Raw genomic sequence first — 13,002 nt, 5'->3', positions numbered from 1 at the left:
TTGATAAGTAACATCATTATTATGATTCATAAATATATAACTTCAATACAAAAATATAATACTATGAAATATGAAATACAACTACTAATTTGAAGTAGCCTGATCTGTTTGTCTGCTTTTATTAGATCACTTATTTAGCAAATATATATAGTAAGCTTCTTTTAGCTACTCCCTTGAAACAATTTGAATGGGAAGTCCTTGAGTAGGCATTGGCAATAGATCGCGTCCAAAGAAATTATCGTCGCAGCATAACTTCCATTTGAAGCGGGTGACAATGTAATGGATTGTGACCAGAATCTCAATTTTAGCAAACTCGTATCCTGGGCATATCCGAGGCCCAGCTCCAAAGGGAATGTAGTAGTAAGATGGAACGCTTCCTAGGTTATCAAATCTTGATGGATCAAACTTGGACGCATCTGGGAATATGTCATTGTCCATATGAGTCATGCTTGATACCCATAAAACCTGCATTATAAAAGCGTCATTGAAAGAAGTAAATTAAGATTTTGTATTTATTGAATTAGAACCATTCACACTTACTTGCCATCCTTTGGGAATTAGGAAACCTTCATACTCAATATCTTTTAGTGCTTTCCTAAACCCTCCAAAGACTGGAGGAACCAATCTCATAATTTCTAAAGCTACTTTCCATGTATATTTCATCTTCCCTAGATCTTCCCATGTAAGCAGCGGCCGAGAGCCTTTGCTTCTCGATACTTCTTCTTGTTCTGCAATTACACCCGGTTTGTTGGTCGGTTGGTTGGTTATAGTAAACAACTAATAATTAATAATCACCTTGAAGAAGGGTTTCATAAACGACAGGGTCAAGGCCGAGTTGCCTAATAATGAATGTTTGGACGATGGAAGAGGTGTCGTGACCTGCAACCATGATAAACTTCATGCTATGAACGATATCGTCGTCGGATAGTTTGCTGCTGATCAAGGAAGTGATGATGTCCTCGTTAGTTGATCCTTTCCCAGCAGCCAAATTTGCTTTCTTTTCGCGAATGACGTCCTTAATTATGTCAGTGATCTTGGTACTGGCCTTGATGCTTCTTCTGTATTTCGTCAAGGGAAGATTAATTGGGAGTGACCACAATCCGTCTACTAGATTATTAAAACTGTCTAGTAACTCTTCTCTCCTTGACCCATGTTCAATCCCAATTAGAAGAGAAGAAATTATGTTGAAAGTAAGGCTCTTCATCAGTGGCAACACCTTGAAACAGACAGAGAGAGATTGATTTTTATATACATGGTTCTCATGAATGAATGAATTAAACAGAGAGAATTACTTACCTTGATACTTTTCTGTGTATTCGCGGCTGGGGTCCAATGGGTTTGAAGGTGGGTTTGGAGTTCTTGATCCATCTTACCAACGTAATCCTTCAAACACTCCGGCTTCAAGAACGACATAAGTGCACCCCTGACCCGTTTATGATCCTCCCCACTTAGTTCTAGAATGTTCCGTTCCCCCATTATCGTTTTGAACGAGTCCGTCTGGCCGCTCCCCAAGTGATCACCTTTGCTAGTAAATAAGAACTTGTTTGCGGCCTGGCCGTGGATAAACACAGTTGGCTTTCCAAACAGGCCTAGCTTGGATACGGCACCATACTTGTTTACCCTATCGGAAATCCATTTGTGATCGGTGTTTGATTTCATCGCCCACAGGAGATTCAGGCTTTGCCCCACCACTGGTAAGCCCAGAGAACCAGGTGGTACCTTTGTATGATGATTCTCATGTGATTTCTTGTTTATGAGAAACAAGATAATGGGTAATAGAATGGATAGGAAAACGGTGGAAATCATAAGAAGATTCATGTCATCTGCCATGGTGATTTTTTTTATGATTGAGAGAGAGAGAGACAAGAGTGGTCTAAAATAGATAGGATTGATAGACAGCTTTTAAAGATGATTATTAGTTTATTAAAATGTTTTTTTTTTTATTCAAAAAGTTACAATATTATATTAATAGAGAATATTGGGGGTCGGGGAACTAAAAGTCTAGAACGTGGGACAGTGGTTTACATTTCAAACAAAGAAAAAATGAATTAATAGATAAAATTCTTTTTATGTTTAGTAATTTATTTATAACTAGGATGCAGAAAAATTTGGACTACATTCTTTTCTATTTTTAGTAGGCTCATTGACTAAGAAGACTTTGCACTAGTTTGATGTGGGCTTCTTTGTTTTGTTTTTTTTTCAAGGATTTTATCTCAAAATCTAATTATTATTTAATGTATCATTTTCATTTCTTTTATATATTTAAATATTAAAATTATTATTTATTTAATTATATAAAATTAATTTATCTTTAAAAAATAAATATTTTTTTTACATTAACCATATAACACTGATGTTTTTAAAAAATTGATAAAAACATAATTTTTTAAGAAAAAAAACAGTCAATAACCCACTACAACAAAATAGTTTAAGAAGATGAGAGATATATATATATAAAAAAAAAAAAGAGTAAACAAAGAGATACTAACTCGCGTAGAATTAGTTTATTACAATATTATATTGATAGAGAATATTCAATTGGGAAGAAAATTGATAATGAGGACTAAAAGTCTAAAATCTAGAACAGATTTACATTTCAACCAAGGAAAATGGATCTATTTGTATAATAATTACTTTTTTCAAATATATATTTAATTATTTTAATAAAATTATAGTTTTGTTTATATAAGACATTCAATATAACTAATTAATCAACAAATGTATTATAAGATTGAATTATTATCAAATTAATTTTCAAAATATTTAAAATATTAACTTTACTCTTTAATAATTTTGTAAATTATTGAAAAAGGTAATACAAATATTTTTTTTTATTAAGTTTAGAAAACGAATAAAAAATAAAATTTTAGTTTGAAACAATGAGGGGATAAATTTGATTTATTCATTAATGTTTTATCGATTTATTCAACTAAAATTATTTTATAAGTATATATATTATTAGTTTAAATGTTTTGGATCAGTTTGGATAAGATCAAACAATACAATGATCAAATTGCTCTCAAAATGGTCTATAAGATTCACACACGAGTCTTTGGTATCATTATCAAATGTAAATATGGTGAGGATGGTCTGAATTGTTCACCAAAAAAAGTCTAATCGTCCTACAGATTATACTATTTGGAGTGAAATATATTTTGTATGAAAGAGTTATTAAGAACAATTTAGATTCACGGTGGGGAGGTCCATTTCTGTAAATGTCACTGTTAAAGAAATGTTTGATCCTCTAACTAATGGTTTTGTTAGTCGCATTATTAAAGGATAAGAGGCCGATAATATTGAGACTTATGAAATTGTGTGATTGAGTATAGTTTGTCGAGTGATAAGAGATGTAAAAGTGTGATTAAAATTGGTGGTTGGTTTGCCGAGGATGAGAGATTAATAATATGAGAAACTAATTAGAAAAAAAAGTGATGGTATAAGATGTTTGTATTGTTAAGATAATTGGGTGTAGAAGTGAGGTTATGAGATTAGAGAGGTCAATTGATATTGATGGTTGATTTGTCGAGGGATAAGAGACTTGTAACATTGAGATTGAGATGTGGTTTGCCGATGGATAAGAGGTCGATTGAGATTTGGTGGTTGGTTTGTCGAGGGATAAGAGGTCGATAAAATTGATTTGTCAAGGATAAGAGACTTGTGAAAGTGTGATTGAGATATGGTTTGTGTAGGGATAAGAAGTGTGTGGAAGTGTGATTGGTGGTTGGTTTGCCGAATAATATGACACGTGTAAAACTGTGAATGAGATTTGTGGTTGGTTTGTCGAGGGATAAGAGACGTGTAAAAGTGTGAATGAGATTTGTGGTTGGTTGCCGAGAGATAAGAGACGTGAAAGTGTGATCGGGATGTCATTCGTCGAAGGATAATAGGTAGGTAATAAAGGATGTCACGAGATTAGATGTCAATTGAGATTGGTGGTTGGTTTGTGAAATTGTGATTGAGATGTGGATAAAAGACTAGTAACATTGAGATAGAGATGTGATTTGTCGATGGATAAGAGGTCGATTGAGATTTTGTGGTTGGTTTGTCGAGGAATAAGAGGTCGATAACATTGATTTTCCAAGAAAAAGAGACCTGTGAAAGTGTGATTGAGATGTGGTTTGCGTGGAGAGATAAGAGGCGTGTGAAAGTGTGTGATTGGTGGTTGGTTTGTCGAGGAATAAAAGTGACGTGTGAAAGTGTGATTAAGATTTGTGGTTGGTTTGCCAATTATAAGAGATTTGTGGTTGGTTTTCTGAGGGATAAGATGGGATATTAATTAGAGAACAAAAAATATTGGTAGTAATATATATGAATGAGATTGTTGGTCTATTGAAAAAATTAAGATAAAGAGGTTAGTGATATGATGAAATTGTTGATTTGTCAAAAGTGAAATTAAAAGATGTTGGTATTGTTGAGATAGTTGGGTGCAAAGTGAGATTACAATATTAGTAATATGAAGTGTTCTATCATTTTTCTCTTTTTTGATGAATAACAAAAACAACGTTGAATGAGAAGAGTAAGACGATTACTAGGTTGTCACAACCATTGAAGCCCCTCATGTTCAGACTATAGATATTGTCGACGAAAAATATGATGAAGGCGATGCAAACGATAATGATGATGGAGACGACAAACATGTGAGTATTATTTATTTTAATTTTATAAATTTGAATTTTATTTATGCTTCTAACGTAAGGGCATGGTACTAGTTCCTTATTATTATTATTATTATTATTATTATTATTATTATTATTATTTTAATTGACTCGTTGTTTAATTGTTGGTTATTTTGATATATATATATATATATATATATATATATATATATATATATATATATATATATATATATATATATATATATATCCTTATATAAAAAAATAAACACTGTGTTACTTTATTGCATTCAAAAAGACTCTACTTTGGTTTGGCTATGACTAGGCTATGGATCTCCCTTGTTCGGTGGATTCTCTTGGAGAAAGGGTTAAGAATTGTTGCATTTTGTTGGTAATAATGGAACAATTCTCTTCGTAGGAAGAAAGAGAAGCAGATTTATTCTATACTCGATAAGTACCAATATGTAATGGGGGATTGAGACTATTTTCAATGAGGAAATGTGCCTATACTTATGTATCATTAGAAGGACTTATTCGTACTAAAATTGACTTTATTTATGTATGAATTTTTCTAATAGTATTTTTTCATTACATTATTATTACTGTTAATTAAAATTAAAATTTTAAATATAAAAAGACTTTATATATTATATTTTTCATTATAAAATCCAAAACAAAAATCCATAAATAATCGGAACAAGCAGGAAGGTAGAGGGAGAGAAAGAAACAAAATTTGTTTTATTTTGTTTGGGCTTTCTGGGTCTGCCCTTGCCTATGGTTAGGGGTGTTCAATATTTGGTCTGAACCGAATATCCGACCGAATTCGAATTCACCGAATTCGAATTATATTTTCGGTTTTCGAATCGAATTTTAAACCGATTCGAATTCAAATACGGTTTTCGGTTTGGTTTTCGAGTTTAGGTTTCAACTCGAAAACCAAACCGAAAACCGAATTCATTTTTATTATTTATTTTTATTATATAACTTATTACATATTATATATTAAATTATCATGGCCTCTTACTAGATCTCTAAATTAAATCCATAATTCCTCATTCATTTTCCCCTTTCTCTAGCTGTCCACACCTCTCAACCGCCATATATTGTTGTCGTCGACACTGTTTTACTTTCGTCGTTCAATTGTCGAATATATATTGCCGTTAGTCACTAAGCTAAGTTTGCATGATTTATATTTTTTTATAATTTAAGTAGATAAGATCTTTTTAACAACTTATTTATTTTGTTAACTCTTTTAAAAAAAATTATAAGTATGTGATGTTCTTTATTTGGTCTAAACCGAATATCCGACCGAATTCGAACCGAATTCGAATAAACCGAATTCGAATTTATTCAAATCGGTTCGGTTTTCGAATTTGCTTAAAAAAAATAAAAATTCGAAGAACCCGAACCGAAAATTCGAAGAACCCAAAAACCGAACCGATGAACACCCCTACCTATGGTTTGTTTACTGGACTAGACTCTACCTTTCATAATAAATAATACATTTATTTGTATATAAGATTATTTTTGTTTAATTTATTTTCATAGTTCAAGCATTTAATTAAAATTAATATTGGTATAATGATAATTTTAAATAAAATATATATTTTTTAAAAGTAATTATTGTAATCATTGCTTCAATTATTCTTGTTTTAACTGTAACTCATGTGCAAGTGAGATTGATAAAAAATAAAAAATTTGAGTGGTGCAGACATCATCTATAATCCTTATGACCATGCCGGTTTGTCATTATCTTAGGAGTTTGGAGATAATTATTGATGTTATATATATATATATATATATATATAATGTTACCATTAGTTGAAGTGAGTGCAAATTTGTTGGGACACCTTATTAAAAACAAATATTATTTTAAAAAGAACATATTAATTTGTAAGAAAAAAACATTTTATACAGTTCAATTACTACACTTATCTCTATTTCTTACTATATTTAATATTGAGATGAGTGAATGCTTTCAATTGAAACTTGAAAAGGATCTCTTCATAGTATTAGCTATAAAGTAGTCATTTTTCATTTATATATATATTTTTTAATTAATTGAATGTTGAGGTTGAGTAGAAGTTATTCAGTTTTGATTATTTAAATAATTCAAATTAAAAAAAATTCACTCCGCTCCCCTCCATTATAACACTTAATTTATTAAACAAAATATTAAATTACTATTTATTTTAAATTATTATTTTTATTTTATCATTATATATATAGGTAGGTCGGTACGGTATATCTTAATTTTTTAGTCATACTTAAGGCCGGCTCTAGAGTAAGTCTAACAAGACTCCGGGCTAGGGCAGCTCATCTCCCATGGCAGCTCATTTAATAAAATAAAGAAGACATTTATAGTATTTTTAAACATAAAAAGATCTAACCTAGTAGTTTATGATGAAAATATAAAATTATTATTTAGTCATGAGTTCTATACTTACCAAATCTTTTTTTTACATTTTTTTAGCTGTTAAAATTCAAGTTTTTTTTAAGTTGTGGCAGCCTAAAACTCGGGATCGGCTCTGACCATACCTTACACCTTACCAAAAGTTTCAATATAAAAAAAATTATACATTTATCTTACATTAATTTTGGTATACCTTAATTTTGATATGGTATTAATATTATACATTTGACACATAAACAAACATATTAACTTTAAAAAAAATAATAATATGGTTTCTACATAACTTTAACACAAAACTAAAATTAAAGATATTCGAGTTGGAAGTTAGTTCTCCTTAATTCAAAAATAAATTAAAGATATTTATTATAAAATAAAATATATTTTTTTAAATCTAACATTCTTATAAACTAGTCAATGTTAAGAATTAAATTTAGTTATAAAAATTTGAGTTAACAAGTATAATCTTCAAGTTAGACTAGAGTGAATGCGGATAGAGTAAGATTCAGAACGGTCTTTAATCGCATTTGTATTTATAATTTTTATTTATAAATTGATAATACAATTCAAGTTAGATAATAAAAATAAGAATAATATTTTCGAATTATGTTTTGTATTTGAGATGAACTTGACAACATATTAAACTCTCTTATGTGTATTTTAGAAATAAAATAAAATTTATAGTAAATAAAATTATTTGTATATCACTTAAAAAAAGAATGTCTAGAAATTGCATGTATTGAATAATAATATAATATAATACATTTTATTTAATTTTTAAAAGTTATGTTTTTAATTAAATTAATATCAATTTTATTTATTTTAAAAATAAAATAAAATTTATAGTAAAATAAAATTAGTTGTATATCACTTAAAATAGAATTCATAAAATGGTATATATTGAATAATAATACATTTTGATTTGATTTTTAAAAATTATGTTTTTAAATTAAATTAATATCAAATTTATTTATTTATTTATAAATATTTAAAAAAAATTATAATAAAATTAGTTGTATATCACTTAAAATAGAATACCTAGAGATTACATATATTAAGTAATAATATAATATTGTTATAAATGAATAATAAAAAAAACAAGGAGAAAAAGCAAGGAGAGAGATTTATATTACTTATCAAATGGAACACTTTATAACATACTATACATGTCTGTTTATATGAGTAAAAATAAAAAGTAATAAATATAAAATACGAAAATAAAATGTCTTTATATTAATGATAAAATATGAAAACCAAAATAGGCATAACATCCATTTATTATTATATTTTCAAAAATTATATTTTTAATTAAATTAATATCAAATTTATTTATTTCCTTATAATTATTATATAATATATATTTTTAATTTATAAATATTATTTAAGTATTTCATTGGATCCTGATCGATCAAAAATTTAAAAATCTTATAATTTTCCCTTCCAATAATTTCGATATCAAACCTTACATTTTTTTCGGTATATTAAAATAATCGATAATTTCGATATACTATAGTATGATATTTTCGATATACATATAATATCAGTAATTTTCCTCACCATAATTACATATTAACATCTAAAAGTCTTTTTACCAAAAAAATATTTTATATTTTCTAAAAATTACAATTAATAATTATTTTTAAACAATTCATGTTTTAACCATAACCCAATTAACAAGCACTTAACGTGTTTATAAAAAAATATTCCTTTAAAATTTAAAATAAACATTATTGTACAATATTATTGTTTATCCTAAACTATAAATGAATGACTTTAACTACGATGAAGTAATTGTCGAAGAACCAGGACATTATTGAGAAAACATATACTCAAATAATATTTAAATGTACAATTTCTCTACTTGTAATTAAATTATGAAATTCAAGACAAAAAAAAAAGTAAATAAACTTTAGTTAAATGAGAAATTAGATTATGAACTTAAGCAATTTGGTTTTGAGTTCACAATTATTATTATATATATATATATATATATATATATATATATATATATATATATATATATGTGCATAAACAATTTAAAATAAAGAATCAAAGAACATATAATTTTTCATTAATCTTTGAATAAATCAAATCAAATAAAAATCTTGGTCTAGCTAGAAATATATATGCACATGCAATAACCGGTTCACCGGTTCGATTAATTGAAATTACGGGTATCTAATCGACCTCTTGAATACTGTCAAGGCTAGGCCTCCAAGTAGCATTATTAATATTATTTCGTCCATCTTCTAATTTGTTTCCTCCCAGCGCCACCTTCAACGCCGTCGTCAAACCACGACCACCACCGGCCATTAACTCTTCCAGCTCTCTTTTCGTAATCTTGATCTTCACCTGCACTGGGGACGTCTTCTTGATTAATAATGAATTTGAAGAATTATTATAATCCAAAAGCATCTTTTGTCTTTCCATTTGAAGCTTCAACAATAGTTTCTCCTCGTCATCCATGCTTAACTCAGTCCCCGCATGTGGTGACTCCCATTCGTCGTCGGTCCAATGAGGCGCAACCGATCCTTTTCTTACGCAATTTCCCATAATATATATGCTTGAATTAATTAGCTAATATTATAATTGTTGATCTTAATAGATGGATGGTTTCTTTCTTTCAAATATATGTTGATTGTTGAGAATAAACTGCAAAACAGTATTTATAGACCCAAAATCATGTTTAAGATATATATTATATATAGTAGGAGTTGGTCTGGTCAGTACTAGAAAAAGTCATATAAGTATTATAGTATCCAATGTGGACCGTTTAATTAGTAAGACAGATATTGAGACATGATGTAATTATTTAATTAATAGTGTATATATGATCAAATAGTTATTAGTTTTGGCCAAATCTAATATTTAAGGCTATCAAAACATAACATTGATTTATTAAGGCGGCCAGGGCAGATGATGAGAAATTGTCAAAAGATTCAAGTTGGTTAGTATATTAATTAATTAAAATGATATTGATTTTTATTTATCAGAATATTAATTACAAGAATAATTAAATGTTTGTTATAATCTCGTGTTACATGTGTTAATCTTGTTATTATATATATACACGGTTGATTTATGTGATATTCAACCATACATGCGCTAAATTTCTTTATAAATAATAATAAAAGTGTTAGTAAGGTAGATGAGTACCCTTGTTAGAAAAGAAAAGAAAAAAGTGTTTTAAGTTTGATTTCATTTTTTATTGTTTGATGACAAAAGAAGTGCACCTTAGAAACTTTAAATATAATTTTACCTAGAAATCATGTTTTCCATCCTCCCGCCACCCAAAAAAATAAATTAATTAAATGTGCAATAGTGCAATACCCATGTTTGAACCATATATTTAATATATGAGGGATTAATCTAACTAAAATAGATTATAGATCTATTAAAAATAAATTACAAATATCAAATAAACTCTTAATCTGGTTCTTATCATCCATCTCTCAATATTTTTTTTAAAGTGTGTGCTAAATTATATTTTTTCTCAACAAAATCATTCCATACAATTTTGCCTAGAAATTCACGAGAAACAATCTTATGTTTGGGCCGACTAAGACCACACCCTTGTTCACAACACTTAAAAAAAATATTTTATTTATTAAATATAACTTAAGATATACCTAATTAAATATAAAATAAGAACAAATTTATTTATTTTTCTCGTAGTTACTTATTTTTTACTTTTTATCCTTCTCCTTTCCTCCTGAGATTTAATATTAATGAAACATATGTGAGATTTGTAGCTAGTTAAAGGTAATTAATGAGTATTAACTAGTAATCATATATATTTTAACCTATTATGTCAACATAGTAGAAATAATATTATGCAAGAGATCAAGCAGAAATAAGGGCTAACTATATATGGGGATCTTTCCAACTTATTTCAAAAAACTAAATTTTGATTTCAAAAGAAAAAAAAAAGAATACCAACCATATTTTATACTAAACCTTAATTTTTTATTTAAAAAGGAAAAATGTTATTGAAACAACAAATTAAAGTGGATTTTGGTTTCAGATATAAAGATAATGAGAATATATTATTTGGTTGGATAAAATTCAAGTTTTAGTTTATTCAAATTAATACAATTACAACCTTTTTTTTTATCCAGCTACCAATTTTAAATGAAAGACAGAACTCACTGATCAGATATAATCTTTAATTGACCAAACAAATAAATAACAGCTACTACAAAAAGTATCATTTTTCAGTAAGATCCTTGTACTATAAATTAAATATATATATTAGTAAATTTTGTTTTAATTAAAGATAGTTATGATGTACTATTCTTTTTATCATCCAAACAATCAGTTCATTTGATGTTTTTTTTTTGTCAACACACTGATCATCGAACATATCTTATTTTTTTCAACCATTTAATTATTAACAATTTATTAACTAAAATATTTTAATTTTATAAAATTTATGTACAAAATAATATTATAATAATTTAATTAATTAATATTAATAAAAATCCTAAATATAACTGAGCATCGATCAAACAATTAAGCTTTAGATGAGAAGAGCAAAAATGAATGATAGGATTTTGGGTAGCCAGCCAAAGACCAAGTACTCATTTTAATATACTTATCAACTACTATACCATTCTATATATAACTTACCCCTATTTCTTAGATCTTTCTTGCTATATTAATATTGTTAATTTTAATAGGAAACTGATTTAATTAATGTACCCTATCAGATTAATTTCTTTATTTGTTTGTTTTCATTTGGAAATAAAGACAGTAAAATGGTCTATGAGTTGGGGTCCAGCCATCAATATAAATAATAAAAGAATAAAACAATTTGTCTAATAAGCTCAATCAGAATGCTCGTTTAGGTGCAAAAAATTGGAGTATAGTTGTTTATCTTCTCGGCCACAATAGTAGTGCTGCAGATCGAGTTCTTTTTAATTAATTAATCCTCACACCAGGGGGGAAACATTTAGAATGAGCTCACTTTTAACCCAATTGATAAATGATTCAAAAGCCATATCTATAGACCTATATCATATATGACCTAGGCAAGACTGAGTAACGTCCCTTAGGATTGGGGGTGTCCTATATGGAAAAATTAATTTTATTATTATTTTTTAATTTTGTAGTTATATTTTATATTTATTAAATAAATATAATAATTTTGTATTATTTTAAAAAAAAAAGTAACTTAGTTTAATAAGATAAATGTTTTTTTTTAACAAATATATGAATATAGGATAACTTTACTTATACTTTTATTTTTCTGATTTTAGGTGCTACCCTGTGGGAGAGGCATTAAGCGCCCACATAATTGGCCTCACCCTTGGGCAGGCATTAAGCTTTTCATAGGAATATGGCCCCACAAAAGGAAGAGGTGGTGACATTCAATAGTTCTATCCATTGGCCTTAAGCATGATCTATATTAGTTGTTAATGATTAGTTTGTTAATTTGAGTTACTACTTGTATTGGTTTCGATTCTCACCTTAAACTAACCTCAAACTTTCCAAACTTACTTTCTGAATTGTTTTGGTGTTTTTTCTTACCAATTTTAAGAACAACAACTCACAAAAAAAGACCTTGAATTGCAAGCTTTAGGATCCCCTAGGAATTGCCTAATTAATTAATGATGAATGAATTTGTGTAGTTCCACCACCGCATCAAGTCCTCATGACATAATACCCATGCATACTCAATGCATGTCATCCCATTAATACGAAACAACAAATGTTTCGGTTTGTAAACTCTCTAAATTCGATAGTTTATTTTCAACTAAACATGAAATATTGGAAAGTAATTAGGTTTTGTATCCATATTTACTTTTAACTAGCTAGCTCTCAAATGATCAGTGATCAATATTCATATTATATATCTACTATATACCCAATAATTTATTATTTTATAGTCACAACATATCAGATGTGATCTTTGGATCGACAATTAATTAATAAAATTAAAATTATTTATTGAGTGGATGAATATGTGTACAGATA

At 27.8% G+C, this 13,002-nt stretch overlaps 1 protein-coding gene across 1 annotated transcript; it reads right to left on the bottom strand.

Moving 5' to 3' along the window:
* On the bottom strand, positions 1-1,847 carry LOC124939895 (beta-amyrin 28-monooxygenase-like). Its single transcript, XM_047480352.1, has 4 exons — positions 1,297-1,847; positions 796-1,216; positions 541-728; positions 1-465 (listed from the first exon to the last, which is right to left on the bottom strand). Exons 1-4 carry the CDS (start codon positions 1,828-1,830, stop codon positions 166-168), a joined length of 1,443 nt encoding a protein of 480 aa, XP_047336308.1. The 5' UTR covers positions 1,831-1,847; the 3' UTR covers positions 1-165.
* Between the last annotated feature and the right edge of the window lie 11,155 nt (positions 1,848-13,002).

This window comes from Impatiens glandulifera, chromosome 5, assembly GCF_907164915.1.
Source record: "Impatiens glandulifera chromosome 5, dImpGla2.1, whole genome shotgun sequence".
NCBI lineage: Eukaryota > Viridiplantae > Streptophyta > Magnoliopsida > Ericales > Balsaminaceae > Impatiens > Impatiens glandulifera.
Note: the sequence above shows the minus strand (reverse complement) of the source record. Positions and strands in the feature narration are given on the sequence as shown.